The 23,293-nt window shown below is 42.8% G+C and overlaps 1 protein-coding gene across 1 annotated transcript in view; it reads left to right on the top strand.

Annotated features, from left to right (window-relative positions):
• Positions 1 to 23,293, top strand: part of LOC126456215 (tubby-related protein 4) — a 509,546-nt gene that overhangs the window by 406,451 nt on the left and 79,802 nt on the right. Inside the window, exons 5-7 of the mRNA XM_050091971.1 lie at positions 10,863 to 11,031; positions 17,251 to 17,507; positions 20,559 to 20,783. Of these exons, the coding sequence (XP_049947928.1) occupies positions 10,863 to 11,031; positions 17,251 to 17,507; positions 20,559 to 20,783 (651 nt within the window). The remainder of the gene's footprint in view (positions 1 to 10,862; positions 11,032 to 17,250; positions 17,508 to 20,558; positions 20,784 to 23,293) is intronic.

Raw genomic sequence — 23,293 nt, 5'->3', positions numbered from 1 at the left:
AACATCGTTTCAACGCATTGCCCGCTTCATCATGATCACCTTTTTCTCTTCCAACTTCTGAAGAGCCATTAGATACAATCCTTAAGCCAAGTTTACGAGATGTGATACTTATAATTTTTCATAAGAGATGTGACGCATATATTTTTCATGTTCTTTGTACAGTTGTCGAATCCCTAGCCGCGAGATAGCCGTACTACAACAATCAGCGTCTCTAAGTTGAAGGTCATAACTCTTAACCTGATTTTAAACTTTTTCGCCCGACATTCTCATCAGCCTAAAGTTGTGTACAACCCGTTTTACTTAACTAAAAACTTGTGCTCATGCTCACGTACATGTGGCAAGCTTTAGAGTATGAAAGACAGAGTATGTTCCGAAACGAAAGCGAACGTAGTTTCCTACTCAGAAACTTTGGGAACTTACGCGATATTATGTTTCCTGTGACAGAGAATTTTTACATCCTGAATACGTTCCTTTAGGGAATTTAAATCCACGAATCGAGGCTTATCGGATTGTTAAGCCATGGACGACGCACCTCATAGCAGAATGTAATTTTTTTGTAATGTTCTGTGAGTCGGGGCATGGAATATCAAACGTCTGAATGTGTAGGGGAATTAGAAAATCTGAAAATGGAAATTCTAAGGCTCAATATAGATATAGTGGACATCAGTGAAGTGAAATGGAAAGAAAAGGATTTTTGGTCAGGTGAGCACAGGGTAATACCAACAGCAGCAGAAAATGGTATAATGTGAGTAGGATTCGTTATGAATAGGAAAGTAGGGCAGAGAGTGTGTTACTGTGAACAGTTTAGTGACAGGGTCGTTCTTATCAGAATCGACACCAAACCAACACCAACAACGACAGTACAGGTATACATGCCGACGTCGCAAGCTGAAGATGGAGAGATGGAGCAAGTATATCAGGATACTGATTCAGTACGTTGGCGAAAATACATGTTTAATTCCGGAGGTACGCATAAAACATCTTCCGAAATTGTGCTAAACGCATTTTCTGAAAATTATTTCGAGCAGTTAATTCATGAGCCCACGCGAATTGTAATCGGTTGTGAAAATACACCTGACCTCTTAGCAGGAAATAATCCTGAGTTAATAACGAACATTAAAACGGATACAGGGATTTGTGAACACAGGGTTGTCGTAGCGAGATTGAATATTGTGACCACCAAATCCTCCAAAAATAAAAGAAAAATATACCTATTCAAAAAAGCAGATACAAATTCAATTAACGCCTTCCTGAGAGACAATCTCCACTCCTTTCAAATTATTAATATAAGTGTAGACCAGATGTGGCTTGAATTAAAAGAAATAATATCGGCAGCAATTGAGAAATTTATACCAAATAAATTAGCAAACGACGGAGCTGATCCTCCTTGGTACACAAAACGGGTTAGAACACTGTTGCAGAAACAACGAAACAAACATGCCAAATTTAAACAAACGCAAAATCCCCAAGATTGGCGATCTTTTACAGAAGCTCGAAATTTAGCGCGGACTTCAATGCGAGATGCTTTAACAGTTTCCACAGAAAAACTTTATCGCGAAACCCGGCAGAAAATCCAAAGAGATTCTGGTCGTACGTGAATTATGTTAACGACAAGAAACAATCAATGCCTTCTCTGCGCGATAGCAATGGGGATACTATCGAAGACAGTGCTGCCAAAGCAGAGTTACTAAACACAGCCTTCCGAAATGCCTTCACAAAAGAAGACGAAGTAAATATTCCAGAATTCGAATCAAGGACAGTTGCCAACATGAGTAACGTAGAAGTAAACATCCTCGCAGTAGTGGAGCAATTTAAACACTTAATAAAAGCAAGCCTTCTGGTCCTGATTGTATACCAGTTACGCTCCTTTCCGAGTATGCTGATGCGTTAGCTCCATACGTAACAAACATATACAACCGTTCGCTCGACGAAAGATCCGTACACAAACGCTGGAAAGTTACACAGGTCGCACCAGTATTCAAGAAAGGTAGTAGGAGTAATCCACTTAATTACAGGCCCATATCATTAACGTCGATATGCAGCAGGATTTTGGAACATATATTGTTTCGAACATTATGAATTACCTCGAAGAAAACCGTCTATTGACACACAGTGAACATGGGTTTAGAAAACATCGTTCTTGTGAAACACTCTTTATTCGCATGAAGTGTTGAGTGCTATTGACAAGGGATTTCAAAGCGATTCCATATTTCTGGATTTCCGGAAGGCTTTTGACACTGTGCAACACAAGCTGCTTGTAGTGAAATTGCGTGCTTATGGAATATCGTCTCAGTTATGTGACTGGATTTGTGATTTCCTGTCAGAGAAAAGACCGTAAATCAACTAAAGACCGTAAATTCAACTAAATATCTAGGACATACAATTACGAACAACTTAGATTGGGAGGAACACATAGAAAATGTTGTGGGGAAGGCTAACAAAAGACTGCGTTTTATTGGCAGGACACTTACAAAATATAACAGATCTACTTAGGAGACTGCTTACACTACGCTTGTCCGTCTTGTATTAGAATACTGCTGCGCGTTGTGGGATCCTTATAAAAAGGACTAACAGAGTACATCGAAAAAGTTCAAAGAAGGGAAGCACGTTTTGTATTATCGCGAAATAGGGGAGAAGTGTCACTGAAATGATACATGATTTAGGCTGGACATCATTAAAGAAAGGCGTTTCTCGTTGCGACGGAACCTTCTCACGAAATTCCAATCATCAACTTTCTCCTCCGAATGCGAAAATATTTTGTTGACAACGACCTACATAGGGAGTAACGATCATGACGATGAAATAAGGAAAATCAGAGCTCGTACGGGAAGATATAGGTGTTCATTCTTTCCGCGCGCTATACGAGACTGGAATAATAGAGAATTGTGAAGGTGGTTCGATGCATCCTCTGCCAGGCACTTAAATGTGATTTGCAGAGTATCCACGTAGCAGCAGAAGTAGTATTAGTAGTAGTAGTACGTAAAGAGAGATGAACATCTAACACTCATGAGGAATTGGAATACAGTTGTAGGGGAAGGAGTAGAAAAAAGCGTTACGGGAGAATATGGGTTGGGTACTAGGAATGAGAGAGTAGAAAGACCAATTGAGTGCTGCAATAAATTTCATGTAGTAACAGTGAATACACTGTTCAAGAATCACAAGAGAAGGAGATATACTTGGAAAAAGCCTTGTAATGCAGGAAGATTTCAGTTAGATTACGCCATGGTCAGACAGAGATTCCGAAATCAGATAGTGTATTGTAAGGCGTACCCAGGAGTAAGTACTGACTCAGATCATAATGTAGTAGTGATGAAGAGTAGGCTGAAGTTTAAGAGATTAGTCAGGAAGAACCAATACGCAAAGAAGTGGGATACACAAGTACTAAGGAATAACCAGATATACTTGAAGTTCTCTAAGGCTATAAATACAGAAATAAGGAATTGCTTAGTAGGCAGTTCAGTTGAAGAGGAATGGTCATCTCTAAAATGGCAATCATGGAAGGAAAAACATAGGTACAAAGAAGGTAACTGTGAAGAAACCATGGGTAATAGAAGAAATACTTCAGTTGATCGAAGAGTGAAGAAAGTACAAAAATTTTCAGAGAAACTCAGAAATACAGAAATACAAGTCGCTGAGGAATGAAATAAACAGAAAGTGCAGGGAAGCTAAGACGAAACGGCTACATGAAAAATGTGAAGAAATAGAAAAAGAAATGACTGTCGGAAGGACTGACTCAGCATATAGGAAAGTCAAAACAACATTCGGTGAAATTAAAAGCAAGGGTGGTAACATTAAGAATGCAACTAGAATTCCACTGCTAAATGTAGAGGAGAGGGCGGATAGGTGGAAATAGTACATTGAAGGCGTCATTGAGGGGGAAGATTTGTCTGACGATAGAAGAAGAAGTAGGAGTCGATACAGAAGAGATAGGGAATTTAGTATTAGAATCGGAATTTAAAGAGCTTTAGAAGACTTACAATCGAGTAAAGCAGAAGGGATAGACAACATTCCATCAGATGTTCTAAAATCATTTGGGGAAGTGGCAACAAAATGACTATTCACGTTGGTGTGTAGAGTGTATTAGTCTGGCGATATGCCATATGAATTTTGGAAAAAATATCATCCACACAATTCCGTAGACTGCAAGAGCCGACAAGTGCGAAAATTATTGCACAATCGGCTTAACAGCTCACGCATCCAAGTTGCTGACCAGAGTAATGTACAGAAGAATGGAAATGGAAATTGAGGATGTGTTAGATTGACGATCAGTTTGACTCTAGGAAAGGTAAAGGCACCAAGAGGCAGCTCTGACGTTGCAGTTAATAATGGAAACAAAACTAAAGAAAAATCAAGACGCGTTAATAGGATTTGTCGACCTGGAAAAACCGTTCGACAATGTAAAATCGTGCCAGATGTTCGAAATTCTCAGAAAAATAGGAGTAAGCTATACGGAAAGACGGTTAATATACAATATGTAGAAGAACCAAGAGGGAATAATAAGAGTGGGAGACGAAGAACAAAGTGCTCGGCTTAAAAAGTGTGTAAGACTGGGATGTAGTCTTTCTCCCCTACTGTCCAGTCTACATATCGAAGAAGCAGTTACGGAAATAAAAGAAAGGCTCAAGAGTGGAATTAAAATTCAAGGTGAAAGAATATCACAGATAAGATTTGCTAATGACATTGTTGTCCTAAGTGAAAATGAAGAAGAATTGTAGGATCCCCTGACTGAAACGAACAGTCTAATGAGTACAGAATATGGACTGAGAGTAAATCGAAGAAAGACGAAAGTAATGAGAAGTAGCAGAAATGAGAACAGCGAGAAATTTAACATCATAATTGGTGATCACAAAGTGAATGAAGGAATTTTGCTACCTAGGCAGCAAAATAACCCGTGACGGAGAGAGCAAGGAGGACATCAAAAGCAGACTAGCACTGGTAAAAAGGGCATTCCTTTCCAAGAGAAGTATCAAAAATAGACCTTAATTTGAGGAATAAATTTCTGAAAATGTACATTTGGAGCACAGCACTATATGGACGTGAAACATGGACTGTGGAAAACCGGAACAGAAGAGAATCGAAGCGTTTGAGATGTGGTTTTACAGAAGAATATTGAAAATTAATTGGACTAATAAGGTAAGGAACGAGATGGTTCCGCGAGAAAGGAATATAAGGAAAACACTAACATTAAGGTGGGACAGGGTGGTAGGACATCTGTTAGGACAGCAGGAATTAACTTCCATGGTACTAGAGGGAACTGTAGAGGATAAAAACTGGAGAAGACAGAAACTGGAATACATCCTGCAGATAACTGAGGATGTAGGCTGTAATTGCTACTGAGAGATGAGGAAGTTGGTTGGGGAGAGAATTTCGTTGCGAGCTGCATCATATCGGTCAGAAGACTGATACTCAAAAAGAAAAAAACACAAAAAAACTCTTCTGATAGCAGTTGAGGTACACCTTTCTGTTACATAACAATTTGTGTTGCAGCATTCTGCTCAGCGCTACGGTTCACTCAGCGCTACGGTTCACAGACGTTACACGGCCTGTGTCTCTTATAGATACATCTTCTTACGACTGCCCAGTAGGGCGGCCGGGGTGGGAGGTTAGGTGTATGGGGATGGGGAATGGGGCGTAGGGAGCTGGGTCAAACATTTTAGGAATGCAGAATATCTAGACGTGAGTTAACAAAGCAGCGGTGCTATCTTCAAAAGTAACTTTCAGAATGCTATGAACTAAGTAAACGTGCTGTGCTACAGGGGGAAAGTAATGAATCCACAAAAAGTGTTGAAATTACACACCTCGAAAGAGTCACATAATATGTCTATTTCCGTCAACTTCCAAACGTGAAAGGTGACTTAAAACCAGATACATTTCGATGTATTAAATATGGTTGCCTAGCTTACGGAAGATATACTCTCTAGATTTAAAGTTAAAGGCGTCGGGAGTCCTGTAGAAAACAGTTCTAGACCAGCGCATATTACCAGTAATAACGTATATGTTAAAAAATGACGAAATTCCTCCAGCTGTATTAGGGTGTTGGTTTTATTGGCGACTAGTTTCGATGTTGTTACAACATCATCTTCAGTTACAACCTGCCTTCCGCATGGAACACGCCTGTCTCACCACTGACTACTAGTGTTAGACTCATACAGTTGCTGTCAACAAGTATGGGCCTGAAGATGATGATGTAACAACATCGAAACTAGTCGCCCATAAAACCAACATCTTAATACAGCTGGAGGAATTTCGTCATTTTTTAACATATATTATACTAGCTGACGTCCCAAATAGTCAATTTTAATTATGGATATACGAAGACTAATAACTTTTGTTTGTGAGATATAGACACTGACTGAGTTCACTGTTAGAAGACTCTTAGTAACCCATAGAGCAATTTAAAGATCAATGTTAGGCTACACAAAGAAAGACAGTAAATATCAGACATACAACAAAGGTCAGTGACCTAATGGAAAGAGTAATTACCTTGAATGACAATGAGCTGGTCGCGACGCTCGAAGAAAGGATGGCAAATGTTCGAAAGAAAAACCAGTCTGAAGCCCAATTTACCATAAAAGACCGAGAGGAAGACCGCTGGAAGTATTGGACAGTCTTAAGAAAGACAGTTGCAATAGGAAGCCAAGACTGGCAGAAATAGAAGAACCTGCTGGGATACTATGTTGCACGTCAACCCAAAGAGGCTAAAGTGATTGAATATATCCATATCTGCCTATATCTTCTTCTGTTATATGCAGGGTGCTTCAAAATTACACCGACAAACTTTGAGAGTATGTAGAAGATGTCTTGACGAACAAAGAGAGCACAGGTACCTGCGTTCAGAAACGTCATCCAACAATGCTTATGAGTTTCGAAATTACAGGCACACAACTTGCTGCCAGACTACACCTTCAGCAGAAAACGTGACTTTGTATGCTGATGGGCCCGCAGGCGTAACGTCTCGCAATGTCGTTTGTTATTCAGTGACCTCTGCTGATTGCCACAATCGCCAGTGGAGAAGATGGTGCTAGCTGCTGCGTAGACTGACATTGTCTCCCTTCAATGTGATGCTCTGTTTCTTTGGTGAATGATGGGTTTGGACACGGAAGTCCAGCAACAGTTTATTTTTCTCGTGGGACTCCCAGAATCTTCAGTGTTTTTCGGTATCCGAGAATGCAGGAGAAAAATTAACTACAGATGGAATCCCATGTCCAAACCATCATCCGGCAAGGCAACAGAGCATTACATTCGTAGGAGACAAGGCCTGTCTGTGCACCAACTAGCTCCATCTCCACTGGCGATTGTGCAGTCAGTCGTGTTCAACGAATAACAAACAACACTGAGAGAGGAGGAGCATGAGACCGAAAGGGAAAGATCTGTACAGAGATAGGAGAAAGAGAGAATTGACATAGAGATGTGTGAAGAGGAGAAGGGGGAAGGAGGTAATAGAGCAAGGAGTAGGAGGATATGTTCAGAGAGAGGGGTGGAGGAAATGGGCAATGAGAGGGAGGTGAAGGAAAGACATAGAGAATGAGAAGGAGGGTATGGACAGATGGAAGAGGAAAGATGAGGTGAACAAAGAGACAAGAAGGGAGGAAATGTGTACGTTGTATGTGTCATACCTATACCCAAGCAAATCAGTGGGAAGAACTTCACAAGTATTAGCACTGAAGGGTTTACAGCCTCCTAACTCCACTAGGAGCAGTGATAAAAAAAAATCTTTTAATCAGCCCTAGCCATGCAGGATGCCCTGCACAACAGGCATGTTGCATGCGAATGACATTGGCCTGCCTTACTGACTTGCGTTACAGGGCAGCCAACACATTAGGGGCAAGAAAGGGTTTTTACCCTTCAATGTTTAGGATTCCTTGCATGACAGGTATGTTGGAGTACTATTGGCATAGTTTATTGGCCGTCTTTATATGGCATCCTACATGTCAGGAGCAAATACGCTTTTAAGGCCCCTGAAAAGTATTTTGCCCTACACAATTGGCATTCTGTGGCAGTAGTATCAGGCTATTTCATCGACTTGTATATAACAAATCAGACTCTAAGTCTGTATGTCCAGGGCACCATCCCAAACCTCCAGGCCTATTTCGATGAAATTTTGTGCACAAGAAGCAAACTCTGCGAGTATCAGCACTATGGGGTTTATAACCACCTCACTCCACAAGGAGTGGATATATGAGCAAAAATGTTTTCTTTCACACTGTGCCACAGACGCCACCTTCTACAGCAGATGAGTCATCTGTAAATAGTATCATATTGCCTTATTGACCTGCTTTGCAGGGCAGCTTACATATCAGAGGCAAGAAATCTTCTTCTGGTCATTGACGATTAGGTGCGTTGTGTTTGAGTTGTATCAACTTACGTTATCATCCTACTTTGTAGGGCAACCTGCACACCAGGGGCAAATAACAGATCTGAAGTCCCTCACAAGTAGGCCGCCATGCATGACAGGTATATTGTGTGATTAGTATTGGCGTATTTTATCGACTTCCTTTTTAGGGGATAACATGCAGATGATCATGCCTTTGGAAAGCTGATAAGGATAAAAGTGGTGAAAGACAAAGAAATGGGGTAGTAGGGAGTGATTAGGGACAGAGGGTGTCAGGAGGGGTGGATAGAGAGAGGAGAAGCAGGCAGGGAAGGACTGAGTGAGAGCAGGAATTGATGAGCAGAAAGGGTGGCAGGAGGGAATTCGACAGAGAGAGGCAGCTGGAGATGGGACAGAGGGAGGGAGAGGAGAAGGTGGATGGGAAAATGGCGGTTGGGGACATCGACAGAGTGAGGGGACAGGAGGAGTGAGAGAAACACGGGGAGGAGAAGATGGATAGAGTAAGGGGGGAGAAGGATGTGTAGGGCAGGGGGGGGGGGGTAAAGAGACAGATAGAGAGAGGAGGAGGATGAGATTGACAGAGAGAAAGGTGGAGGAGGAGACAGAGAGAGAGAGATGGGAAGAAAGTATAGATGAAGGGGAGGTAAGAAAAAATGGACAAACAGAGAGGGAGACGAGGAGATGGACAGAGAGGGGGGGGGGGCAAGAGAGCAAGGGGAGAAAGATTAAGAGGAGGAGATGGGCAGAATGTATATGGGTCAAGATAGGCAGAGACAGGAGGCAGGAAGAACTGGACAGAGATAATGGGGAGGAGGAGAAGGGTAGAAAGGGGGCGAGAAAGAGTTGGGTAGGGAGCGGATCAGGAGATAGAGAGTGGGGCCAGGGCGAGAATGGTACAGATTAATTGAGGGAATTAGGAGATGGTCAGTGATATGATGAGGAGGAGATGGGCAGAGGGGGGAAGAGGAAATGGACCAAGAGGGGGGGAGGAAGAGATGTATGCAACATATGTGGTCGACACGTATTCAGGTGAAGCCGTGGGGTAAACACTATATACACTATGTAATCAAAAGTATCTGGGCACCCCCAAAAATACGTTTTTGATATTAGGTGCATTGTGCTGCCACCTACTGCCAGATACTCCATATCAGCGACCTCAGCAGTCATTAGACATCGTGAGAGAGCAGAATGGGGCGCTCCACGGAACTCATGGGCTTCGAACATGGACGGGTGATTGGGTGTCACTTGTATCAAATGTCTGTACGCAAGATTTCCACTCTCCTAAACATCCCTAGGTCCACTGTTTCCGATCTGATAGTGAAGTGAAAACGCAAAGGGACACATACAGCACAAAAGTGTACAGGCCGACAACGTCTGTTGACTGACAGAGACTGCCGACAGTTGAAGAGGCGTACTGTGTAATAAGCAGACATCTATCCACACCATCACACAGGAATTCCAGACTGCATCAGGATCCACTGCAAGTACTATGACAGTTAGGCGGGAGGTGAGAAAACTTGGATCTCATGGTCGAGCGGTTGATCATAAGCCACACATCACGCTGGTAAATGCCAAACGATGCCTATCTTGGTGTAAGGAGCGTACATATTGGACGATTGAACAGTGGAAAACCGTTGTGTGGAGTGAGAAATACGGTACACTATGTGGCGATCCGATGGCAGTGTGTGAGTATGGCGAATACCGGGTGAACGTCATCTGCCAGCGGGTGGAGCGTCAATAATTAAATTCGGAGGTAGTAGTGTCATGGTGTGGTCGTGTTTTCCATGGAGTGTGCTTGCACTCCTTGTTTTGCGTGGCACTATGACAGCACAGGCCTACAATGATGATTTAAGCACCTTCTTGTTTCCCACTGTTGAAGAACAATTCGGGGATGACGATCGCATCTTTCAACACGATCGAGTATCTGTTCAGAATGCACGGCCTGTGGCGGAGTGGTTACACGACAATTATACTCTGTAATCGACTGGCCTGCACAGAGTCCTGACCTGAATCCCATACAACACCTCTGGGACATTTTGGAACGCCGACTTCGTGCCAGGCCTCACCGACCAACATCGATACCTCTCCTCAGTGTTGCACTCCGTAAAGAATGGGCTGCCATTCCCCAAGAAATCTTCCAGCACCTGATTGAACGTATGCCTACGAGAGTGGAAGCTGTCATCAAGGCTAAGGGTAGGCCAACACCATATTGAGTTCCAGCATTACCGGTGGAGGGCGCCACGAACTTGTAAGTTATTTTCAACCAGGTGTCCGGATACTTTTGATCACATAGTGTACGTGTGTGTGTGTGTATGTGTGTGTGTGTGTGTGTGTGTGTGTGCGTGTATGTGTGTGTGTGTGTGTGTGTGTGTGTGTGAGAGAGAGAGAGAGACAGAGAGAGAGAGAGAGAGATTTGGTTTGCTTGTGAGTTCTGTAGTACTTTTGTTTTCTAATTTCGGGGTAAAACTGAACGGTATCGGCAATCACAACAGCAGTTCTAAAAATTTCATTAATAAAACAATTGTTTCAGGTTTATTTTGGCACCACAGCTGGCCAGATCATTGTCATGGATGTCCACGGGGCAATGGTCTCCCAGGTGCAAATCGGTTCTGAGGTTGGCATCACAAGCATGGCGTGGTCCTGTGAAAAGTTCAAAATGGAAGAAGGCGACGATGCAGATCTTAACGGTACGCAGCCAGGTACGTCATTTCGACACCAATGGCAATAAAAAAAAGTCTTCCCTTCATGTCGACACATTATGAGTTGAGATTTAATTCCTTATCGGTGATCACGGCAGTCATTTTCTTCGCGTATTTTTATTATTTTTCTATTATGTACCTTTTATGTATGTCTGGCTATTTTCGTTCCACACCTTTACTCGTAGAACCTAATTTTGAAATAGTAATATTAAGCTAAAATTTTTGTGATAGGAAATAGAGTAAGGAATATGTTATTCGACTGTGTGTATTAGTTTTGAAGCACTGTAGAACCAAAATGCTAAGCCTTTGTAACTTTTTAATTTTTTTAATCTGACAGATGAAGGTTATTCATTACCTCTTTTTCGTGTGACGACGATTTTACAGATACTGAAAATGAAACAATCATGGTTGCAAAGTTATTTTTATTTCATATTGTATAGAAATAAAAATAACTTCGCAACTGTACTGTTTTCGGTATAACCATGAAAATCGGTTGCTGTATCAATCGGCCAACGATGAAATGGAGTGAATTTTACAAATATACAGATTTATACACCATAGTTACTTAAGAAATGGCAATCATTTTAATATAATAAATCGTAATAAAATGGTATAAATAGAATTAAATGTGATCTGAATATATATAAAGACAATGTGAGTAACAGCATTGACTAAGTAAGAGCTGATGCTGCTGTTAATAATAATGATAATAATAGTGATAGTAACAGATATTAAATGAATTTGTAGGTGAACAAAATGAATGTTTTCTAAGAAAGTGAGTTTCGAGAGAGAGAAATTTAGGTAGACTGCACCAGCTAATAGCTTTAGGAAATAAAGGATGACCTGGTTGTAAAGGTGGATATTTAGTTGTAGAGGAGTAACTGGTGCACACAAGAACAAGGGCAGTTGTTTAATTCAGTGACTGATTACCGAAAGGAACGTGAACTATCACTTCACTTATCATAAAGTATTTTTTCACTAGGCTCCTTTCGATGGGTCGCTAACCCTCTTAAAAGAGGGTCGTAGTTGCTGCAGTATCTTACTAGAGAGAGAAGGCACTAGTATTAATTATTTAGCAAGTCCTCGCCTCCTTGCCAACAATGAATTGTTTAAAGCCTTGTTTCGGTATGTTTCGCTTTGTATAACGCATCAGAGACAAAATGGGACATTCTGATATTTCTTGTATCATCTTCTGTGAAATGAATGATATTTATCATGCAATGTAGGCTTTCACGGCCGGTGTTGTCTTCAGCGATGCTACGGGTACTAATTCACCAGACGCGGCGAGAACTAGCGGCAACTAGCAGTAAGCTATTGTATCTCCATTTATACAGGGTTATTACAAATGATTGAAGCGATTTCACAGCTCTACAATAACTTTATTATTTGAGATATTTTCACAAAGCTTTGCACACACATACAAAATCTCAAAAAGTTTTTTTAGATATTCACAAATGTTCGATATGTGACCCTTCAGTGATTCGGCAGACATCAAGCCGATAATCAAGTTCCTCCCACACTCGGCGCAGCATGTCCCCATCAATGAGTTCGAAAGCATCGTTGATATGAGCTCGCAGTTCTGACATGTTTCTTGGTAGAGGAGGTTTAAACACTGAATCTTTCACATAACCTCACAGAAAGAAATCGCATGGGGTTAAGTCGGGAGAGCGTGGAGGCCATGACATGAATTGCTGATCATGATCTCCACCACGAACGATCCATCGGTTTTCCTATCTCCTGTTTTAAGAAATGCCGAACATCATGATGGAAGTGCGGTGGAGCACCATCCTGTTGAAAGATGAAGTCGGCGCTGTCGGTCTCCAGTAGTGGCATGAGCCAATTTTCCAGCATGTCCAGATACACGTGTCCTGTAACGTTTTTCTCGCAGAAGAAAAAGGGGCCATAAACTTTAGACCGTGAGATTGCACAAAATACGTTAACTTTTGGTGAATTGCGAATTTGCTGCACGAATGCGTGAGGATTCTCTACCGCCCAGATTCGCACATTGTGTCTGTTCACTTCACCATTAAGAAAAAATGTTGCTTCATCACTGAAAGCAAGTTTCGCACTGAACGCATCCTCTTCCATGAGCTGTTGCAAACGCGCCGAAAATTCAAAGCGTTTGACTTTGTCATCGGGTGTCAGGGCTTGTAGCAATTGTAAACGGTAAGGCTTCTGCTTTAGCCTTTTCCGTAAGATTTTCCAAACCGTCGGCTGTGGTACGTTTAGCTCCCTGCTTGCTTTATTCGTCGACTTCCGCGGGCAACGCGTGAAACTTGCCCGCACGCGTTCAACCGTTTCTTCGCTCACTGCAGGCCGACCCGTTGATTTCCCCTTACAGAGGCATCCAGAAGCTTTAAACTGCGCATACCATCGCCGAATGGAGTTAGCAGTTGGTGGATCTTTGTTGAACTTCGTCCTGAAGTGTCGTTGCACTGTTATGACTGACTGATGTGAGTGCATTTCAAGCACGACATACGCTTTCTCGGCTCCTGTCGCCATTTTGTCTCACAGCGCTCTCGAGCGCTCTGGCGGCAGAAACCTGAAGTGCGGCTTCAGCCGAACAAAACTTTATGAGTTTTTCTACGTATCTGTAGTGTGTCGTGATCATATGTCAATGAATGGAGCTACAGTGAATTTATGAAATCGCTTCAATCATTTGTAATAGCCCTGTATATCAGTAACATAATGCAGTGCTATGACTGGAATAAGGTGGACTGTCTCACGTTCAGGACCATGGAGCTCAGTGCAGAAATGGCAACTAACAGGCAGAAGAGGAGATTCGATGGCCTACAGAAGGTAGAAGTGAAACATCAGTCGCTGGCAACTCTCGAACTGTGATTAACATGTCTGGGAGAGAATTAACAAAAGAGGAACATTCAGTTCTATCGAAAGGAGGCAACTTTGCAGTTACGCCACTAAAGGTTCCTACAGAGGACATTATAGCGAATGTGGAGGCAGGAATCCGTTGTTATCATCGCATTCCGCGGATGAAATCAGGACTGAAACAGAATATTACGCCAAGCGAAACCACCTACCAGCAATTTGTCTCGAGTGGAAAGGAGGGCACTGAGGGAGATCAATGCGGAGAAGAGCATTATTGTACTTGCAGCTGATAAAGGAAATGCTACGGTTTTGCTGAACACCGAAGATTATCACAAGAAGATTAGTGACCTTTTGGATCCCACTACGTACAAAAAGCTTCAGAAGGATCCTAAAACCAAAATTTTGAGACATACCAATCTTCTCTTTCTTTGGATGATAAAAAACAACTCTGCAAAACGGAAGCTTATCCGCACAGACTATATGGACTCCCAAAGGTACATAAACCACAGGTCCCGTTGAGACCGATTGTGGGTGCTATAGGATCTCCAACACAGGAGGTGGCCAGATATCTCGCCTGCTTGCTGCAACCATACATTTGCAGAACGGACAGTTACATTAAAAACTCAGCGCATTTTAATGAAAATCTGAGGGAGATTAACGTCAGCCCAAGTGATATTCTAGTGAGCTTCGATGTAGTGTCATTGTTTACCATGGTGCCTGTAAACGAAGCTATTTCATATATAGCAGATATTTTTTCGACTGATGTAGTGGCTTTATTTAAACACTGCCTGACTTGGTGCAGGGAGTGGCAACTGACCCTTAACATAGACAAATGTAATGTATTGAGAATACATAGAAAGAAGGAGCCTTTATTGTATGATTATATGATAGCGGAACAAACACTGGTAGCAGTTACTTCTGTAAAATATCTGGGAGTATGCGTGCGGAACAATTTGAAGTGGAATAATCATATAAAATTAATTGTTGGTAAGGCGGGTACCAGGTCCGGAGTCCGTAGAAAATGTAGTCCATCAACAAAGGAGGTGGCTTACAAAACACTCGTTCGACCTATACTTGAGTATTGCTCATCAGTGTGGGATCCGCACCAGATCGGGTTGACGGAGGAGATAGAGAAGATCCAAAGAAGAGCGGCGCGTTTCGTCACAGGGTTATTTGGTAACCGTGATAGCGTTACGGAGATGTTTAACAAACTCAAGTGGCAGACTCTGCAAGAGAGGCGCTCTGCATCGCGGTGTAGCTTGCTCGCCAGGTTTCGAGAGAGTGCGTTTCTGGATGAGGTATCGAATATATTGCTTCCCCCTACTTATACCTCCCGAGGAGATCACGAATGTAAAATTAGAGAGATTAGAGCGCGCACGGAGGCTTTCAGACAGTCGTTCTTCCCGCGAACCATACGCGACTGGAACAGGAAAGGAAGGTAATGACAGTGGCACGTAAAGTGCCCTCCGCCACACACCGTTGGGTGGCTTGCGGAGTATAAATGTAGATGTAGATGTAGACAACTTATTTGCACTTCAACAACAAATTTTACGAACAGATTGACGGAGAGGCAATCGGAAGCCCTCTCAGCCCAGCGGTTGCCAATTTATTTATGGAGATCTTCGAACAGCGAGCACTGCAGACTGCCAGTAAAAAGCCAGCTAAATGGTACCGCTATGTTGATGACACATTTGTAGTGTGGACTCATGGTGAAGAAGAGTTGGATGTCTTCTTGGTGCACCTGAACAGCATTAGCCCGAAGATACAGTTTACAGAGCAACAGAGCAACGGTCAACTCAATTTCCTGGATGTGTCGGTAATTAAACGGGTGGATGGGACGCTGGGCCACAAAGTATATAGAAAGAACACTCACACGGATCGATACCTCCACAAGGAATCAAACCATTATGCTAGGCAAAAAGGAGGTGTCATGAAAACCTTAGTGGACAGAGCCAACAAAATCTGCGAGCCGGCTTACTTGCAAGATGAACTAAATCACTTACGGTCAGCCTTCATGAAAAACGGATATACCAGCAAGGAAATAGATCGAGCCCTTCATCAAAGAAGAAAAGAAGCCAGAAGTCCACAGCAACTAGTCCACAGCAACTACGGTCACCCACTGGAAAAGTTTTCCTACTGTTCATTAATAAAGTCACGGACCGTATCGGGAAAGTTCTGGCCAAGTATGGGATCGAAAAAATCTTCAGACCCACCGAAAAGATTAAGGAATATTTAAGAACTGCAAAAGACGCCCGACAACTCCTAGCAACACCTGACGTATACAAAATTCCATGCAGTTGTGGACAAGTATATATTCCAACAACGAAAAGAAATGTAAACATCCGCTTAGCCGAATATAAAAGAAACTGTCGCTTAGGACACATCGTAAAATCGGCCGCAGCTGAGCATGTTTTTCGAGATGGGAACCACGAAATTAAATTTAATGAGAAAAGCTTTCTAGCACGAACATCCCATTATCATGCGCACATGTATGGAGAAGCAATAGAGATTCACAAAAACCATAATAATTTTAATAGAAAAGAGGAAGTTTTAAAGTTGGACAAAATATAGATGTCGACGTAGCACCAGCAGAATGACAATCGATTACTCAGAATCGAGAATGATGACGCCTTCCAAAGATAGGCATACCGTCGGCATCACGTGACGAATGGTGGTGCCCTCTATGCGCTCTATAAATGCGAGAGTACCTGGAGCCTCAGTGGCAGTAGCCGGACGACCTCAGAAGAAGTCTCCCGCAGATGGAGACGAAACGCTACGGGGAAATTTTATACATCGACCACGGCCTCTCAGCCCGGAAGTTTTAACTGAAGAATGATATTTATGTAGAACCTCCAAGGTCAGTCTCACATATTCATCAAAATGTACAAACAAAAAGTCATTCATAATTGTTTCTAGATAAAAGAAGAAAAAAATTAAGTACAGAACACAGTCAGATATGAAACTCTAACTTTCAGGTACCAAATGTACACAAAGAGAGAAAGAATGAATTATCACAATGTTTTTTGACTCATAGAAGAATGGCAGCAAATTACTATAAAATCTTAACTGACAAACACGTGCATAATTCTGAACAAAAGTTGTTAGAGAACTAAAAAAACGAATCTACGAATATACTGCAGTAGCCTAAAAGTACTTCCATAGAATTTAGAAGTAAGAAAGCGCTTCGACTTATAGATTAGTAACCTTAAACTTTAAACTGGAAGTAGGCTCTACTCTCTGTTATTGAGGACGTATGTAGTTTTTGATTTATTTGGTTAATGCAGCCATCTATTAGTAGTTTATAATTTTTCTTGAATTTTTTTAATGTTAGCAGGTAAGTCTGTTAGATAAGACACAATTAATATTTGTAACTCTGTACTCTGATGTTTGCAGAAGAACGTACCTTCGTGCTAGCAGTGAGTCTGCAAAACGGATTTGTGTTCCTGATGAAGAGCTTCGATGATGTTTCGCCAGTTCAGGTGCACACCGGTCTCTCTGGACCGTTGTGCATTGAGTGGAGCAACTCCAGAGAGCTTCTTGCAGTGGCAGGCAGCTACCAGCAGCCTGGATCCGCTGACTACACCAACGTCCTCAGGTTCTATTCCGACGCTGGAGTCCTCATCTATTCGACATCCATACCCTACACTCAGGTCAGTGTATGTACTCAGTTTTCATACGAGTAAAAGCCTGCAGCATACTTGACGTGTTAGGTTCTATGGAGCGACACAAAAAAGGACAACAAAACTTCATCGAATGGTTCGGAATCATAAAGTGTATGGTGTGGTAGGAGTGTCAGATCGTCCCAATAACACTAACGAAAACTGTGGTATGCTTTGAATATGTTTCAGAAGTGTTTAATGTCTTTAGATCCCACAGATTATAAAACATACAGGTGAGCAACGGCACAGGGGAAATAATTTTCGCCATCTTGTTCAGTGCTGACAACACAAATACAGTTTTTACATCGTGACCATGATCTGCTGTTTTTGGTAGAAGTGGGGCACACACAAGTAATAAGGTTTCGTGGAATCACTTTTTTACAGCTGTTCATGATCACTTTCAGTATTTAATTTGTAGCAAATAATATGGAATTAAGTCGATTCTGATCCAAATATTCAATGAGCAAGGGCGGAATAACATTTTACTTCACAAATAATAAAAACCAGTTGTGCAAGACAGTAATAAACTTAACATGGAGTGTAGTAAATTGGATTCCAAAAAGCAAAAAAAAAAAAAAAAAAAAAAAAAAAAAATCAGAATCATATGAAGCTTTGGCGGTAAATGAGACTTCGAAACCAATAATTGATCAGTTTTCAAATCTAGATACTGTTGAAAGTACACCTGCAGGTTTCAGCTGAAAGCATGTCGCTGTTTATCTTTAATCAGAGTTTCAAAGTCTGCCTCGACTGAACTCAGCTTAACTCCCCAATCTTCTTCAGCACTAAGTCTGTTTCCATATTTATTTTTAATGTACAACAACTCAGAAATCCAGTTTGACACATGTAAGTAGTGACAAATAGCATCAAAACTCAGACTGCTTGTTTGGAAAAAAAGGGTATTGTTTTGTTCCTAACCGAAAAGTAAGCAGAGTTTTCTTTTTGAAAGACTTTTCTTTCGTTGAACTGCCGCTAGTATTGTCAATGAAAGTTTTTATTGTGATTACCTCTACCACTACCATTCTGGAAACTGATTTCTTATCCAGACATATTTTGTGTAATCCTTGGGAAAGTACTTTTCAAAAGCTCTTTTGAAGGACTTCTAAATGTGTAACAATGTCTCGTACTAAAACTTTCATGGGAGCTAGTTCATTGTCTTCCAAAAATGATGTAAGATTAGGAAATACGAGAAGGTTGTTGTTCGGTACTTGTGAACTAAAAGAGGCAATACTGTCTTGTGATCTACTAACAAGGGAACCTCCCCATCGCACCCCCCTCAGATTTAGTTATAAGTTGGCACAGTGGATAGGGCTTGAAAAACTGAACACAGATCAATCGAGAAAAAAGTAAGAAGTTGTGTGGAACTATGGAATAATAAGCAAAATATACAAACTGAGTAGTCCATCTGCAAGATAGGCAACATCAAGGACAATGTAAGTTGAGCAGTGCCGTGGTCCAGTGGTTAGCGAGAGCAGATGCAGAACAAGAGGTCCTTGGTTCAAGTCTTCCCTCCAGCGAAAAATTTTTTTTCTTTGTTTTCGCAAAGTTGTGGTCTGTCCTTTCGTTCACTGACGTCTCTGTTCACTGTAATAAGTTTAGTGCCTGTGTTTTGCGACCGCACCGCAAAACCGTGCGATTAGTAGACGAAAGGACGTGCCTCTCCAATGGGAACCGAAAACAGTTGATCGCAAGGCTATAGTCAACCGATTCCTCCAGAGGAAAACACGTCTGATATATTCTATACGACACTGGTGACGGCATATGCGTCACATGACAGGAAAATGTTGTCGACCCACCTAACTAGTACACTTGGCGAATGGGTAAAAATATTCTTCTACCTTGCCCTGGTTAGGTTTCCTTGTGGATGTGATGATCACTCCCAAAAAAGTGATGAAAACATAAGAGTTTGTGACATAAATTGAAAATAAAAAATTAAATTTTTTAATTGAGGGAAGGCTTGAACCAAGGACCTTTCGCTCTGCACTTGCTCACGCTAACCACGGGACCACGGCACTGCTAGTTACAAACTGTCCTTGATGTTGCCTATCTTCAACATGGACTAATCAGTTTGTATATTTTGCTTATTTTTTCATAGTTCCACACAACTTCTTCCTGTTTTCTCGATTGATCTGTGTTCAGTTTTTTAAGACCTATCCACTGTGCCAACTTATAACTAAATCTGAGGGGGGTGCGATGGGGAGGTTCCCTTGTAAGAAAGTTGTTGCGCCTTGTCCTTGGAGGCCCTGGGCCCTGTCAGCTAAATAGGCCAGTCTTGATAACCCCTGATCATCGACGAAGAAATTATTCATATCATTGTTTTTGTCACTGAGTAACATAAATATCTCTGACGCCAGTTCAAATACTGTATATTGTTTAAAAACTTGCCACAAAAGACCCATCTTACTTCAGTATGGAGGAGCTTCAATTCTGTCAGTACCTCGTCTCCTACCTTCCAAACTTCACAGAAGCTCTTCTGCGAACCTTGCAGAACTAGCATTCCTGGAAGAAAGGATATTGCGGAGACATGGCTTAGCCACAGCCTGGGGAATGTTGTCAGAATGAGATCTTCACTCTGCAGCGGAGTGTGTGCTGACATGGAACTTCCTGGCAGATTAAAACTGTGTGCCGGACCCAGACTCGAACTCGGAAGGTAGGAGACGAGGTACTGGCATAACTGAAGCTGTGAGGAGAGGTAGCTCAGTTGGTAGAGCACTTGCCCTCGAAAGCAAAGGTCACGAGTTCTAGTGTCGGTCCGGCAAACAGTTTGAATCTGCTGGGAAGTTTCATATCAGCGCACACTCTGCTGCAGAATGAAAATCTCAGTCTGGATATTTTAACCTCTGTTGCGAATCTGTTTGAGGACTCGTATTTTAATATGCACCTGAAGATGGGAGACATGTCCTGAAACTTAGTTGTGCATTCCTTTTCACATGTACAAATTCTAGCAACTGTATCGGATATTGTCACTGATGAGAGTAATTTTGAGCATTAGTTTGGCACCCTCAGTGCCAGTAGAGTAGCCGCTGAAGCTTGTGATGTCCGCAGTCGCCGGTGACGGCGCTGACGTGGGGCCACAACGACAAGCGGCTGTTCGTGGCGACGGGCTGCCAGGTGCACATCGCGTGGGTGTCGCGGCGCGTCGCGTCGCTGCAGCTGATGTGCCGGCTGCGCGTGCACGGCCAGCTGCGGGCCGAGCACCAGGTGGCGGCGCTGCCGCTGCCCGCGCGCATCAAGGCGCTCATCTCCAACCTCTTTGCTCAAACCATAAGAGTGAGTCGGCCACCAACACCACCACCACCACCATCATCATCACCACCATCATCATCACCACCATCATCATCACCACCATCATCATCATTGTCACCACCATCATCATTGTCACCACCATCATCATCATCATCACCACCATAATCATCATCATCACCACCATCATCATCATCACCATCATCATCATCATCATCACCACCATCACCACCACCATCATCACAACTCCACTATCACCATCATCATCACCACCATCATCACCACCATCATCACTACCACCATCATCATTACCATCATCATCACCACCATCATCATCATCACCACCATCATCATTGTCACCACCATCATCATCATCACCACAATCATCATCACCACCACAATCATCATCACCATCATCATCATCACCACCACCACCATCATCACCACCACCATCATCATCATCATCATCACCACCATCATCATCATCACTGCCACCACCATCACCACCACCATCATCATCACCACCATCATCATCACCACCACCTTAACCTGCCACATTACTAGCTTAGTGCCCACTACTTTACTTTACCATCATCATCACCACCATCATCATCATCACCACCATCATCATTGTCACCACCATCATCATCATCACCACAATCATCATCACCACCACAATCATCATCACCATCATCATCATCACCACCACCACCATCACCACCACCACCATCATCACCACCACCATCATCATCATCATCACCACCACCATCATCATCATCACCGCCACCACCATCACCACCACCATCATCACCACCACCATCATCACCACCACCATCATCACCACCACCACCTTAACCTGCCACGTTACTAGCTTAGTGCCCACTACTTTACTCATGTGGACTCTATGGACTGCACACATGGTTTTTGTTTTGTTTTTATTTCATCGAATTTTCATGTTGTCCACAAATTGCAACACCTTCTAAACTGTTCACGCTAATTAAGCCCATACAAACACGATCTTTTCCCAGTGTAGTTCTGACCAAAAATCGATTCTGGTAGCTGGAGTCCAAAGCTTTTGTTAATCATGCCTATTGCGTTCTTGTGTAAGACACACTACTGGCCATTAAATTGCTGCACCAAGAAGAAATACAGATGATAAACGGGCATTCATTGAACAAATATAATATACTAGAACTGACACGTGATTACATTTTCACGCACTTTGGGTGCATAAATCCTGAGAAATCAGTACCCCGAACAACCACTTCTGGCCGTAATAACGGCCTTGATACGCCTGGGTATTGAGTCAAACAGAGCGTGGATGGCGTGTACAGGTACAGCTGCCCATGCAGCTTCAATACGATACCACAGTTCATCAAGAGTAGTGGCTGGCGTATTGTGACGAGCCAGTTGCTCGGCTACCATTGACCAGACGTTTTCAATTGATGAGAGATCTGGAGAATGTGCTGGCCAGGGCAGCAGTCGAACATTTTCTGTAACCAGAAAGGCCCGTAAACGACCTGCAACATGGGGTCGTGCATTATCCTGCTGAAATGTACGGTTTCGCAGGGATCGAATGAAGGGTAGGGCCACGGGTCGTAACACATTTGAAATCTAACGTCCACCGTTCAAAGTGCAGTCAGTGCGAACAACAAGTGACCGAGACGTGTAACCAACGGCACCCCACACCATTACGCCGGGTCATACGCCAGTATGGCGATGACGAATACACGCTTCCAATGGGCGTTCACCGCGAAGTCGCCAAACACGGATGCGACCATCATGATGCTGTAAGCAGAACCTGGATTCATCCGAAAAAATGACATTTTGCCATTCGTGCAACCAGGTTCGTCGTTGAGTACACCACCGCAGGCGCTCCTGTCTGTTATGCAGCGTCAAGGGTAATCGCAGCCATGGTCTCCGAGCTGATAGTCCATGCTGCTGCAAACGTCGTCGAACTGTTCGTACAGATGGTTGTTGTCTTGCAAACGTCCCCATCTGTTGACTCAGGGATCGAGACGTGGTTGCACGATCCGTTACAGCCAAGCGGATAAGATGCCTGTCATCTCGACTGCTAGTGATACGAGGCCGTTGGGATCCAGCACGGCGTTCCGTATTACCCTCCTGAACCCACCGATTCCATATCCTGCTAACAGTCATTGGATCTCGACCAACGCGAGCAGCAATGTCGCGATACGATAAACCGTAACCGCGATAGGCTACAATCCGACCTTTATCAAAGTTGGAAACGTGATGGTACGCATTTCTCCTCCTTAAACGAGGCATCACAACGACGTTTCACCAGGCAACGCCGGTCAACTGCTGTTTGTGTATGAGAAATCGGTTACTTTCCTCATGTCAGCACGTTGTAGGTGTCGCCACCGATGCCAGCCTTGTATGAATGCTCTGAAAGGGTGACAGCGTCTTCTTCCTGTCGGTTAAATTTCGCGTCTGTAGCACGTCATCTTCGTGGTGTAACAATTTTAATGGCCAGTAGTGTATTTCCATAGCGACTTTCTTATCCACTAACAAACATT

The sequence above is a fragment of the Schistocerca serialis genome, chromosome 1 (assembly GCF_023864345.2).
Source record: "Schistocerca serialis cubense isolate TAMUIC-IGC-003099 chromosome 1, iqSchSeri2.2, whole genome shotgun sequence".
Classification (NCBI taxonomy): Eukaryota; Metazoa; Arthropoda; class Insecta; order Orthoptera; family Acrididae; genus Schistocerca; species Schistocerca serialis.
Note: the sequence above shows the minus strand (reverse complement) of the source record. Positions and strands in the feature narration are given on the sequence as shown.